Raw genomic sequence first — 14,305 nt, forward strand, 5'->3', positions numbered from 1 at the left:
GAATATTGTACTAGTGAAAATGTTATGTGGTCAATAATTAGAATACTTATATTTTCATTATGGTACCTTTGGGAGCATTTTAACAGAATTATTGTAATATAGTGAAAGCTGGTATTTCAGGAGTGAAATTCTTGGATTTGTTAGTCTGTGACTTATTAATAATAATAATAATGGATTGCATTTATATAGCGCTTTTCGTGACCCCTCAAAACGCTTTACAATAGCACTATTCATTCACTCTCACATTCTATCTATCTATCTATCTATCTATCTATCTCGCTCTCTCTCTCTCTCAAACCATTTCAGGTGATGACATCATGAAGCTCATTGAGAGAAGGCCAAGGGTTTACAGCACTGTCAACAAAGCAAAGGTTGGCTACTTTGAGGAATCTAAAATATAAGATACATTTAGAGTTATTTATCATTTTTTCTTTGCTACATAATTCCATATATCTTGCTTCATATATTTGATGTCTTCAGTTTGTATGTACAATGTAGAAAGTAGTAAAAATAAACAAAAACCATTAAATGAGATGTGTCCAAACCTTTGACTATGAGTGTATACATAGTCGGTGAAACCTCTGTTATATACACAATGCTGACTAACTTTTCTCCATAATGAATAAAGGAATGCTCTTCTCTTTAAAGCCTTTTATTGGATGACAGAAAGGGATTCATGTTATGTGCTTTTAATGGACACAGCAGTCAACTTTGCTGCAGGATGCGCATTAAGAAAAGCAGCTGAGTGTTTGCATTTCCTCTTCTCCGAGGCCACACAGCTTTGCCCCTCTGTAAATGTAGTCATTTATTTATCTGTTTATGTTAGCATGAAAGCAAGTTAAACTAAACAGGAATAAAACAAGCAACACCACAAGAAAGTTTACAAGTTACATACCCTACAGCAGGGCTGCCCAATCCCGGTCCTCGAGAGCTACCGTCCTGCAGCTTTTAGATGCATCCCTACTCCAACACAGCTGAATCAAATGAATGGCTTGTTATCAGGCCTTTGCCAAACACGATGGCATGCTGAAGAGGTAATCAAACCATTTGATTCAGCTGTGTTGGAGTAGGGATGCATCTAAAAGCTGCAGGACGGTAGCTCTCGAGGACCGGGATTGGGCACCCCTGCCCTACAGGATAGTAGATATTGGAATAATTAAAATTTAGCTTAAAAAAGAAACAAAGGTAAAAAGGTATAAAAACTTCAAAAGATAACTTCATAAGATAAGATATATTTATCAGTGTTACTGTTTTTGTTCAGCTGCACATATCTTCCTGTATCCCACCTCTCAGACTGAAATCAGTAAAGTATGAAGTGACTGTATAGATTTTTAATGGTAAATCTTCATGAACCACAAGCTTACATGCAGCTAAATGAGTTCTGCAACACCTGATGATATCTGCACTTTAAAAAGAACCCCCTTCCTCCTGCACATCTGAATCCTCAAACATAAAGTGAAGGTGGTGACACTGCTTCTGATTTTTCTGATGAAACCTGCTGCAAGGTTACCTCGTGTGGAGCATCTCCGGTACCTCATCTATAAAACTTGACTGCCAATTAAACTGTTCTCTGGACTCCTAGTGGTAAAATCAGAATTTTAATGACTATCACATTACAATATTCACACAAAGTCACAATGTCTCTGTGTTGTTTGAGTTAAATGATGTCTGCAATTGCATCAGCTATATATATATATATATATATATATATATATATATATATATATATATATATATATATATATATATATCCATCTTCTTCCACTCATCAACAGTCTAAGCAGAGAAGCCCAGACCAGACACTGAGGCGTTCCTACACCAGTCGAAAGAAATAATCTCTCCAGCATGTCCTGGGGCTGCCCCAGGGCCTCCCGGTGGGACACGTCTGGAACATCGAACCCGGAGACGCCCAGTAGGCATCCTTGTCAGATGCCCAAACCACCTCAACTGGCTCCTTGTTGTGGAGGAGCAGCGACTCTACTCTGAGACCCTCCCCGATGGCCATCAAATCTCTAAGGGAGAGGCCAGCTAGCCTTCAGAGAAAGCTCATTTCTGCCACTTGTATCCGTCATCTTGTTCTTTTGGTCATACCCAAAGCTTGTGACCATATGTAAGGGTGAGGACGTAGATCGACTGGTAAATCGAGAGCTTCGCTTTTACACTCAGCTCTCTCTTCTCTACACCGGACCGGTACAGCATCCACATCACTGCAGCAACAATCCGTCTGTCGATCTCCCGATCCCCTCTCCCCTCACTCGTGAACAAGACCCAAGATACTTAAACTCCTCCACTTGGGGAAGTAACTCGTCCCTGACCTGGAGGGGACACTCCACCCTTTTCCGGCTGAGGATCATGGCTTCAGTATTGGAGGTGCTGATTCCTCTCCTGCTTCACACTCAGATGCAAACCACTCCAGTGCTAGTTGGAAGCCACCGCATGAGAAAGCCAACAGAACCACATCATCCGTGAAAAGCAGACACGAGATTCTGAGATCGCCCAGGTGGAAGCCTTCGGCAGCTTGGCTATGCCTAGAAATCCTGTCCATAAAAATTATGAATAGAATCAGTGACAAAGGGCAGCCCTGGCAGAGTCCAACGCCCACTGGGAACAAGTCCAATTTATTGCTGGCTATGCGGACCAAGCTGTTGCAACGGTTGTATGAGGATAAAAAAAAAGTCACAGGGATCAAAATCTAGAGACCAAGGATGGGTGAGCATCTTTTGTTTATCAGTCCCCAAAGACAGAGCCACTATGTTTACACTGTATTGTATGGTTTTCAGTGCTATTCCTTATCCTTATCCAAGCCTTTGGGCTTAGTTTGGTCTCTGGATCCTATCCAGTGCCTCAGATTTTATGCACAGTGATAATCCTGGAAATAAAAGCTAGAAGTTGGTGCTTGATCTATATGCAAATCTGAGGTTCATAGTAAAAGTTGTCGAAGACAGCAAATAAAACATTCATGGTCTTGGTGGCTAAATTTAAATCAAATTTCAGTTTATGAGCAGAATCATGAAACTTCAGACCCTACATAGACTCACCAAAAAGATTGTTCAGGTCTCAACGACCTAAAACACATTTAGTAAATGTTGTAGAAGCCATAAACTCACTAGTAAACTGAGATAACTGATCAAGGTAACTGATCAAGGTAACTGATCAAGTAAGAAGTAAGGTAATGTTTTCACACTTTAATATAATCTTCTTCCTTCTTTCATTCCCATGTTTTATGCAGTTAGTGGAGTTTACCTCTGTTGTCCAATACAAAAAAGTATTTTTTTCTATTTGACAAAAATCTATTATCATGAAATAGTTCCATTTGTCATATAAAAATCATCGATTTACTTACATTTCCAAACTGCTTTCAAGGAGAGTTTTGTCTAAGAATTTATTTGTACCCATTTTGCTTCTAAAGTCTAACACTGTATTCACATTTACGGTTTTGACTTTGACTTTATTTACTAATTACACACTCCATTTCACCATTTAAACACTCACATTAAAAAATTAAATACATTAAAAAATGGTTGTTGAAAGTGAATTAAAGCACTGATGTCACAGGAATTCAAAACAAGCAAACACATCCTTATAAATGATTCAAGAGAACAAGTGTCTTTAACTTTTTTCATTTTTATCTACTTTCTATGATAAAATGTCAGCATTCAGAGAAAGCCATTATAGATTCTTTAATGCACTTCTGCTTGAAGACAATTTTCTGTCTGCCTCTGTCCTGCAAGACGTTTGAGTTCTCCCCCCTTTTACTGGTGGATTTATACTTGCAGATGCTATCTCTTTGTACTTAAATAAAAGTCAAATGGATAAAGTTCTGCAGGCCTTGTAGAAACCTGAAAGGCTCTGAGTACTGGCTCCTTTTATAAGCACAGCAGACAGCTTGAGTAATAAAAATTGTAGATTAAAGTGACTTCAAGTGAAGCCTTCACTCCTGGTTTCAAGCCATCATTGTGTTCCCACAGTCCAAGGTCCTCCCTGCTTTTTCTATTCTCTACTAAAATGGTTCTTATGCTATGGATCAGTAAACAAAATGGGTCATGGGCCAATAAATGGTCCCTGCATGGCAGGAATGGGACTATTCTTTCCACAGATTGCTCTGGGTGTTTGAGAAAAAATGTTCTCATTTAGTTGTGGAATCTTAAAACTACTGAAGCTAAACCAAAATGGTTTGGAAACCTTTTTACCTTTATACTTGAGAAATCACGTTACTCAGTCACCACAGCATGCAATGTGGCAGTGTAATCTAGCATGACTAATGTGAAGACTTTCGTTTTTAGTTTGAACCTTTATTACAGGTGGCAGCATTTTAGCAACGCTGGGGTCAGCATAAATATTGTCAATGGTCAATGGCAGAGTGTGGATGTTTTCTGAGATCTGAGATATGAATCTCTCAACTTTGTGTCCTTAGATCCTTAGAGAGCAGGCTTCCTAGCTACTTTTGTAGTTTAGCAATTCATCTGTAGAGTAGTAGGCCTCAGCTGCCATCACTAGCAAGCCGTTAAATCTCATCGTACAGCAAACACTGGACAAATGTTACTTTTGAAGTCTTGAATCCACAGTTGTACTTAATTTGCTAGCAACGAGCTGGTGAATTAGTAACCCAACAATGTACTTTATCCAAACCTCTGATTCACAAATATAACCAAGCAGATCGTTTTTTAAAGTTTAATAAATGGCTGTTAAATAAACAGCAAGTGAAAATAATCCATTATCTTCCAGGAAAGGAAGACCTAAGCTAGCATTAGCTCACCAGCTAGTGTTAGTGTTTTAGCAGAGAGCTCTTTTTTGTGCTGTGTGTTGCTCTTTGTTGTTGTTAATGAGTGTATGCTAATTCTTAATCAATTTTCTAACTTGGCAGGTTATATCCTGCTGTGGAGAGGCTACTGCTAATGGGACCGTACACTCAAAAAAGTCAACTAAGGCAGTTGTTTGATTAATTCAATAGACATTTGTCTATTTAACATGAACATATTGAGTTTAGGTTTTTAAATCATTATCAGTTGTTGGTTTAACATAAAATAACAAAAAGTTTAATGAACTAGATTTGCATTCTTCAGTTCAATTAAATGTAATTATTTTAAATCAACAACTCTAAAACCGATGCCTAGTGCGCATGCTCAAACTTCCCAAAAGTGAAGAGGCGGGAACGCGGAGAAGTTATATGTGTTCAGTGGACTGCCATTTCCCTCTGCGGAATCTTCCACAATACAGGTAAGTAATAAATAACTCAAAATATCTTAGTCAAACGAAGTTGTTTTGTCCATTAATTGTTTAACAATGTTTTTAATTCCAAATGTGTAAGTTGTCATTAGACAGCGGGAGTGGAGCAAATACAGTGAAAATCTGGTATTAGACGGTGCCAATCGGTACCGTCTAATACCTGATTTATAATCCGCTCTGGGTATATTTATACTATTATTAGCATTTCCACTTCATTGTTTTTCTTTTTTTTTTTTTTTACCCGTTTTTGCAGTTAGTCTTATAGTGTTTTTAGCGGTTATTGATATGTTTAATTCAATATTTAACACGTTTGTAATTCACTTTCAAAGTAAATGAAGTTAGCTAAAGCTAGTATGGTTGTCTCATTGAACTTCTACCTAGCTCTGTTAGCATTCACTTTGGTTTTAAATGACGGTTATTGCAAGACATGGTCTTTGTTCACTTTTTTTTATTATCATTTGCATTTTTTCTTTCTTTCTTTCTTTCTCTCTCCTTTTATTTTAAGCATTCGGCCTCTCACAGTAATGCAAGTTAAACTAGCATGCGCGATTTGCTAAATATTAGCTGTGTCCAAATTCAGGGGCTGCATCCTTCGAATTGACTTGATGCTAGTGCATGGGAAAAAGAGCATAAACACGAGGTCAGAGGAAAAGGCAATGGCGGATAGTTATGAAAATTGCCTGTGGGACCTTTACCGCAACTACCAGCATCTTTATTGCATAGTGTGAAACACTGCTATTACATTTAGCAACAGATTGGATATTTATCTGTGAATTTTATATTGCAAGAGGTATTTATATGTATTTGTATTTTTTTTATACATTTGCAACAAAGTAAAAAAAAATCCACTGTGGAATTTTTATAAAATAATTTTTTCTGTTTTCTTTACCATAGTAACACCACAAAGAAAGCTGACCCCTTTTTCTGATTGTTTGTGCCTCCTCTTTAATACATGGTAAGCCTTTTACCATCATATATTTTTTATGATAGTTTTATGATTTAATCAAAATGAAAAAAAGGTGCCAATAAAACTATCCTTAAAACTGCTTTTCTTTTTTTCTTTCAGTGACTTGTATGTGGCAGTGCAAGCGTTGTTCCATCAGGGAGAGTAGTAGGTACAATTATTGAAACACTGTACAGGGCTCGCAAAATGGCTAGCCCGACGTCCCAGGGCTAGCGATTTTTCCAGTCGGGCTACCAAAATCTATCTCTGCCCTGCCCGTCGGGCTGTCATAAGAAGGAAAAATATATGTCAATGCTTCTGCATTCTTTCGGAAATGTAGCTGGGTAATTATGTCATTGGCATCGGTGAGCCACTGTCAATATGTGACATATTGAAATCGCGTTTGAATTTGCGCTTGTTTTTTGCTTTCACTTTGCAATAGCGCGACCTGTGTATAGAGAGCGACAGCACTGATCTGTGAGTGATGATAATTTGTGCACCAATTCCTCTGACATCGTCTTATCAATCGTTAGCTTACTATGCAAACATGACAAGTGAAATCTCCCGCAGCTTAAACATGTGAGACGTTGATCGCGCAGACAATCGCTGAGTGTTATGTGAGTGCGTGTGTAAAAGCAGCAGGATATTAATTGTAGTTCTGCTTAGCCAAATAAGACAGGTCAGGGTGAAGAAGTGACAGCCAAAGAAAAGCTTACCACAAAACGGAAAAGTTATGACAAATCAGACTATAAGGCAAAAAGAAAGTGCAGCTTTATGGTTTCATGGACAAAAGAATTTCTGTGGCTGCAACATGACGAGCTATATAACCGGGGCTGCACATAAGTGGTCCGCAAGTGCGTATTTGCTGTCAAAATAAAAAACGCGCACAAGATAAGAAGTTGCAACGCGTGTTTGCATACATAAGATTTTCTGGAGGAGGACATATTTGTTTAGAACTCTTAAATATGTCGAAGAAGCTCCTTTAAGCAATTACTTTGGTTTTCCTCCACCTCCAAAGAAATGTCAGAAGGAGTCCGAACCACAAAAGAAGCGCGTATTCTCGCAAAAGTGATTGCAGGAGGTGAGCTGGCTTCAAACAAATGATGAACACACAGATGTGGTGCAGAATGTGCCGTGAAAATCCCACTCTAGCGGACAAAAACAGTGCCTTTTATATGGATGCAAACGTGCGTTGCAACTTCTTATCTGTTGCGCGTCTTTTATTTTGACAGCGAATGCGCACATGCGGACCACTTATGTGCACCCGTGTAAATAACATAATGTTCTGCCGGGTGTGTTGTTGGTTTTCCCTCGATTTCTGAGTCGACAAGCGCCTTTGTTACTGGGACCAGTCATTTTAAGAAAGGCCCCCATTAGAAATGGATTATTGCTCAGTCTGCAATATCTTTCCCAGAACAAACACCAATTGCAAATAATATACTAAAAATAAACCTGAAAAATCTGTTTAGAACAGCATACTGTGTTGCAAAGAGTGAACTACCACTGGTGCAATTTAGCAGTCTTTGCAAACTTCAAAAAGCAAATGGCCTAGATCTTGGTTCCACTTGCCTCTTACTTGTGACTTTAGTGGAAATTTCAAATTCAGTATCTGACACAGACTGATTCATGTCCTACACAGACAGCACTGATGTCTGCATGGTCTTCTAAAAGCAGCTTTAGTCAGCTTAGATGTGAAGTGAGTGAAATATACAGTTGCGTTTTTAATCAATGTATTTGTTCTCTATTGCAGATTGAGAAGGAGTTTCTGCGAATCACCACAAAGCCTCTGCTATCTACTTTCTTTGCCGAGCTTGACCAATACGCGCCACGCTTAATGGAAATCTTTCTGACCAAAGGAGGGACACGTGGAAAGAAAATAAGAGGTCTCATGCTTGCCATCTCCAAGGTTTGTATTAGGATTGAGTAGACTTTGTCATAGGCAGCAAAAATAACTTTTATTTGGAGATGAAGTTGTCAATTTTGTTTGTTTGCTTAACAAGTGGTACATGCCAGGTTCTAACCTAAAGAATAATTATGCAAGTTAACTGATTACCCTAGCTTTAAGAAAAACAGACTGGTTTTGGCTCATATTATCTCCTCCTCCTCTCCAGCATGACAACATCCATACCAGACGAGCATGCATCTTGAAGTCTTTGTGCATCCACCTAAACGAAGACTATGAGAAGTTAATAAAGGAGTACTTGGTGAGCCATTGTGACAGCATGTTGTCTGTAACATTCTCATACAAATTGTGACGTTGCCTCAAATGCAAATCATTAAAATTAAAATTTTGAGATTAGCAACAAGACACCTGGTATTGGGGAAAGGATGTCTTGAATACCAAACAGTATTAAGCGTTGCAATAAAGAATTTCTGGAATTTGGTATTGGAAGGAAAGAAATTTATGCCTACTTAAACTTGATACACAAACATACAATGCATTTAACATGCATCAAGACTATATTGCTTTTGAATCTGTACTTGGATTAAAACAAGTCCTGTTGTTTTTTCATTGTTATGGTCATCAGTATTTGTAAATAGAAATGTCTATGAACTTTGAGCTGTTTAGTACTAACACTTCTATACCTGTTTTATTTTAGCAGCTGAGTTAGCCTTTTCTCGAGTCCTGTCCCCCTAAGTTACTCTTGCTACGTCCGACAAACAAATGGTTTCCTCTGCGCACCAATGGGTACCCGAATGTGCGAGCAGACATGCTTCATAATGTTCGGTACATTTACCTGGGAATGGGGCCATACACACTGTTTAATCCATTCACGTTGTTTTTGACTTTGTGAATGGAAAGAACACAACTCCTCCAGACACAATCTCTCGGCGTATCGGTGGGCACACCGCTTCTCCATCTTGCTTGAGGTTAATGTTTGTCAGACACAGTAACGGTTGCTATAATGTATAATTGGACAATGGCCCTTTCGGGGGAGGGGCCGGTGAGAGGTCAATTATGCCACCTCTTTTGACATGAGAGGTGTATTTTATAATTTATGTATTGGAGTAATTACTAACAACTACTTTAGTGGTGTAATTTTCTGTTTATTACTTTGACTACTTGGATTTTATGAACAGCATAGAAACAGTTGTTTAAACAATCTCTTAAATTTTACTTTGTTGTCTTATACTTTTTCATGTACGATACGGACAGCGAGGCAAAAAGCTGCATGGAGCAAACTGTGATGGGGGTGTACGTCATCCAGAAGGAGGGTGCTGAACCTGAAGATGACCCAGAGGACGTTGGTGTCGTGATTGAGGGTGTGGAGGCTAACACTGATTTGGGTAACATTGCACAAGCATGTGCTCTGTTGTTTGGACTCATATACCGTTTGAACCTGAGCTACCCACCAGAACTTAAATGCACCTTTGAAGTCCTCCAGAAGATACTTTTAAATCTTGATGGACAAAAGCTGTCTTCAAAGGTACAGTTTCTGAAAAACAAGCTTATGGGGTGAGAGCACTTGAAAATGACTGATAGGTCTTGAATGGTTCATTGGTGCAATGGTGATTTCCAATATATAATGTTAATATTTGAGTTGTTTATATTTTTTTTCTTTCATTTAAAACATTTTTTTTTTAAGTTTTTGGATTCTCTCTGTTGGGCAATTCACCTTTTATACAGCACTGCAGATGATTTTTGTTTGTCCTTATATAGATGGCTCAAAATGGATCAGAAGTACTGACAGAAGTACTATGTTGTGTTTATGTATCAAGGTCCTGTAAAGTTTAAGACCACTGCCACCTGTTAAGTTCACTGTATTATTGTTTCCATTTTGCTTGCTAGCATGTTTTAAAACACAGCAAAACTATATTGCTAGCTGTGGAGGACTGCAACCAAAATTAAAAAAATAAATACAGAAATATAAAAATTGGTCAAACTAATAATTATTTCAATGAGATACACCAAACAAATATAGATTTTCATCACCTATGGAATTTTTTGTTGTTGTTGTATTGCCCCCAAAATATTTCTAATTATTTTATTTTATTTTTCCAAATTCACACAATTCGATTTTGTCACATGTTTTAACTTGCCAAGTGGGAGATGTATTTTTATCTTTTAGTTTAATTTTTTAAAATGCAGTCGATATATTGAGCAAATTTTGCATCTGTTTTTAGTTGTGGAAGCTTTGGTTCCAACATATTACCTATGTAAATAAGTATTCTAACATTTTACCTTTTGAAGTATATGCTTGCAGGTGTACAAAAATGGTAAGCTTTTATATTGTCCACTAAATCCAGTTAATAAAGATAATGTTATCATAATCTGATTGTGACTTTTTTTGTAAAGTAGTGGGTTTCTAAATGTGTAACAAATGTAAACAAATCTAATTGAAATAATTTGGTTGAAATGAGTGAAATCATTGCCTTGATTAACAAAGTAGTTGTTGAAACAACAAGATTTAATTCTGTTTTCCTAAACTTTTTAAATTGTGTAGAATGAATTAAAACAAATTTCACTCTACATACTTAAATAAATCACTTCAAATCAATGTAAGTATAGTATGTTGATCCAACGTAATCTGATTACATTAAACCACCAAATGCTAAATGTGTTGGTTTGACATGATCGAAAAGGGTTTATTGTACTTGGTTAAATTGTGTGCAAAAAGGGTGCCATGATTAAATTGTGTTCATCCAACAACAGATTTTTTTGAGTGTATGCTCGGTCTGAAATCATCTTTAGGAGGGTGACAAATTTGATACATTTCATAGTAGAGTGGGGTTAGAGTTAGAGTGGGGCCTCATCTTTCCTCAGCCCTCAGCCTCAACACCGGCTGTCCACAAGGCTGTGTACTGAGTCCCCGACTGTACACTCTGTACACACATGACTGTGTTAGTACCCACCCAGACAACGCAGTCATCAAGTTTGCAGATGATACCACTGTGGTGGGGCTCATCTCTGGGGGAGATAAGATGGGGTACAGAGCTGACGTTCAGAGGCTTTCAGATTGGTGTGTAGTGTGATGTAGCATAACTTAAGCAGCAAGGAAGGTGATAAGTAAATAGCATTAGCAGACAATTGAAGTTCTTTTTAAGCATACTTTATTGCTAGCATCTCCCTTTTACCATAAAACAATCAATCAGGCATGCAAAAATCCCACTGGCTTTATACAAGACTTTGCCCACACCTGACCTCGTTAGCCCCTACCACTGAACAAAATAGGTCAAACCAAATAATACAATTCTAAACAAAGAACAGGAATAAAGTCATGCATGAAACTGACAAACTCATTTACTCAACTAAATGGTTTGTAAAGTAAAACACTGCATACAATATAACTCAAAAGGCTACTTTAAAGAAAACAAACAATACTATACAAAATGAAAAACCCTCCATTTGGTTACACCCAGTGATCCAATCATTGACCTCATGACCCTATATAAACAGGAAGTAGTGGGCGGCCCTTCCCATACACCCGTCTCACATACAGGACCTGAATGCACAACATGGACACCATGGTAAGTATAACCAAAGCAACATAAAGAAACATAATTTACTAGACATGTGCCTGTAAACAGAAGAAAATTCAGATGATCTGATGGTTAGTAGTGTTTGCTAGTGATGGGCAGATGAAGCCCCATGAAGCACTGAAGCTTTTCATCCAATTGGTTCACCCCAACGCGAAGCTTCATGAAGCTTCATTTGCTCTAGCAGGACACCTACTGGACGTAAAAATAATAGCTGGCATGAATTTGAAGAGTGTGGCATTTTGCACACAGCCTGTAAATGTCAACAACAAAAGGAGTGTGTAAAACACCTATAGTGTAGTGATGGCAGTATACTGTGTATATTTATGCTGGCAGTATGGAAAATGATTATTTGCGGCAAAGTTCGAACCGCTTCATGAACCAGTCACGTGGTACAGCCGGGCAGCGAGGCTTCGGACGTCATCATTTTCAGCTCCTCCCATAAATGAAGCAAGCCTCGATACGCGCTTCGCGGAAACGCCCCCTCCATTACTCGACACACGCTCCGAAGCCTCGATACAGAACGTCCCATCACTAGTGTTTGCTTTAAAACACATGCATGGATGTAAAGAATGTAACTACTGCTACCACAAACAAAACCCGGGATATTGTGTGTTAAGAGAAGTTACACCAGCACTGTCTAAATTAAAGCATTATGGCTGACTGTAAAATAACAGAACACAGAATAACAATATACGCAAGTGACAAATGGCAAATGAATTCTGTCCTAGCCACTTTGTCACAGTAGATAACAACTTGGACCTCAATACAACCAAGACAAAAGAACTGGTAGTTGACTTCAGAAGGAAGAAATCTGAACTGCAGCTTGTCAGCATCAATGGCGAGTGTGTGGAAAAGTCTCATCAAATAAACAGCTGCTGGTTTCTTTCCAAGTTCTCAATTCTCCGAGCTCGAGGTCCTGCCAGCTTTTTGTTCTACTTCATTGAACCTTTAACTGTTGAACTGTATACTACTGATGGGATTTAACTGTATTTATTTAGCAGTGGTAAAAAATCAGAGCAAAAAAACTGACTACACTTGCTAAAACCAAACGAAAACATATCCATTCCAAAACAAGTGCAAATCGAAAGGTCAGAAATCAGAAATGTGTATTGGCTCTGTAGAATTAAACTGGGAATGTCTGGGCTGTAGCAGAAGGGAGTTGTGTGTTAGTTACTAAATCTAAATCCAGTGCAGGATCCACCTCTACTATTGCAAATGTCTCAATTTCTGAATTACATACACTGGCAAAACCCATGTCAGAAAAAGAGCCCTACAGACCTACAATCTTAAGCTGTTTATTCTTTTTTCTCACCTTTTTTTGTGATCTCAGACTTTTTAAATTATAAATATAAAGGAATATAAGGGATATATAAAAGGATAAAATAAGACTGTTACTACAGTATGACAGTTATCAACGATATGAAGTGACCTTTTCCGTGTTTGAGGCTCGCCTATTTCTGAAAAGACAAAGTGGAACCTGCAGTACGTGGCTCAAGCCGTGGTTACAGCATCAAGTGGAAGAAAATCAATCTCATCTTAAAAGGCTCGATTCATAACAGCTGTCAGATGCTTGCTGCTTCCTCTAGGGCCACGTTTGTTAATGTAGTGATTTATAGTACTCAAGATGTTTAAGGTTTACTATAAAATAACTGTAAATCCATAGTGCTCAACAGTGCTTTGTAGTACGACTCACACATTCTGGTTTTGCAGGTAATCATCATTTCTCAAACTTTTTTTGTTAATAATCTATCCCTCATCTCTTTATTAATCTCATCTCTCTATTCTTCTTCTTCTTTCATTCCACATGTCTGTCTTCCTTTCTCCACCCCTGCTCTCTATCTGTCTCTGGTTCTTTGCCATCCGTCTGCCTCTGTGCCTGAGGTGCCAGTTGCTATTTGGATGATTTAGTCCGAGAGGGAGAGAGGGATTTCATTAGCTGTTTACCTGAGGGCCTCTGGTACCTGTGGTGCTATAAGGCTGCTTTATTAAAAAAATCCCCCATTCAGCTGTGGAAAAGCGCAGTGGCACAGCGGGTTAAGGTTCAACGAATGCATCTGGCCGTGAGTTTGAGCCTTCGAATTCGGTGTGCACCTTTGGGCTGGTATACCCGCAGTGCTGTATGAATGCTTTATTTATAATCCTCGAGTCGATGTGATAAACATCGGGGCTCATCATGTTAGGGTGCACTACATGCTGTGGGTTCGAGTTTTCAGAGTGGGCATGTACTCGTGGGATTCTGCTACAACCCTGGTTTATTAGAAAAAACGACAGTACTGGAAGTGAAATCACATCAGGTAATGGTTTATAGTGTCCGCTCAGGCTGTGAGTTTGAGCTCGTGTCAGTGTATAAGGGAGGGGAAAAAAACACACTCGAAAGCCATTTTATTACTCATTTACCTGAGGGCCTATGCTGCCAGTGGCACTTCAAACGTATTTTATTAGTTTGGTTCTTAGTTATTAAAGGTAAATTCTGGTTTATTAGATTTTGGACCTTGTTTTTTGTTATTTTAGTCAACTCTATAGTCCGTCACGAAAGCAATTTGGTTTAAATGAAGACCCAGATGCAGACATGGAGATAGTTTCAAAAACAAAACAGTCATCTTTATTTAATAAAACTGATACAAAGAATAAGTCCAACAACACATAAACGTCAGT

The 14,305-nt window shown here is 38.3% G+C and overlaps 1 protein-coding gene across 1 annotated transcript; it reads left to right on the top strand.

The window, feature by feature from the left end:
• The first annotated feature begins 6,347 nt into the window (after window positions 1-6,347).
• LOC146560759 (uncharacterized) lies at window positions 6,348-10,441 on the top strand. The gene is made up of 3 exons (XM_085296195.1): window positions 6,348-8,075; window positions 8,281-8,370; window positions 9,313-10,441. The coding sequence occupies exons 1-3, from the start codon at window positions 7,818-7,820 to the stop codon at window positions 9,628-9,630; spliced, it is 666 nt and encodes a 221-aa protein (XP_085152321.1). The 5' UTR covers window positions 6,348-7,817; the 3' UTR covers window positions 9,631-10,441.
• Window positions 10,442-14,305: the final 3,864 nt, after the last annotated feature.

This window comes from Mchenga conophoros, linkage group LG13, assembly GCF_057382185.1.
Source record: "Mchenga conophoros isolate Kocher_MC1m ecotype Shallow Benthic linkage group LG13, M_conophoros_male_GT1.1, whole genome shotgun sequence".
Taxonomy (NCBI): domain Eukaryota; kingdom Metazoa; phylum Chordata; class Actinopteri; order Cichliformes; family Cichlidae; genus Mchenga; species Mchenga conophoros.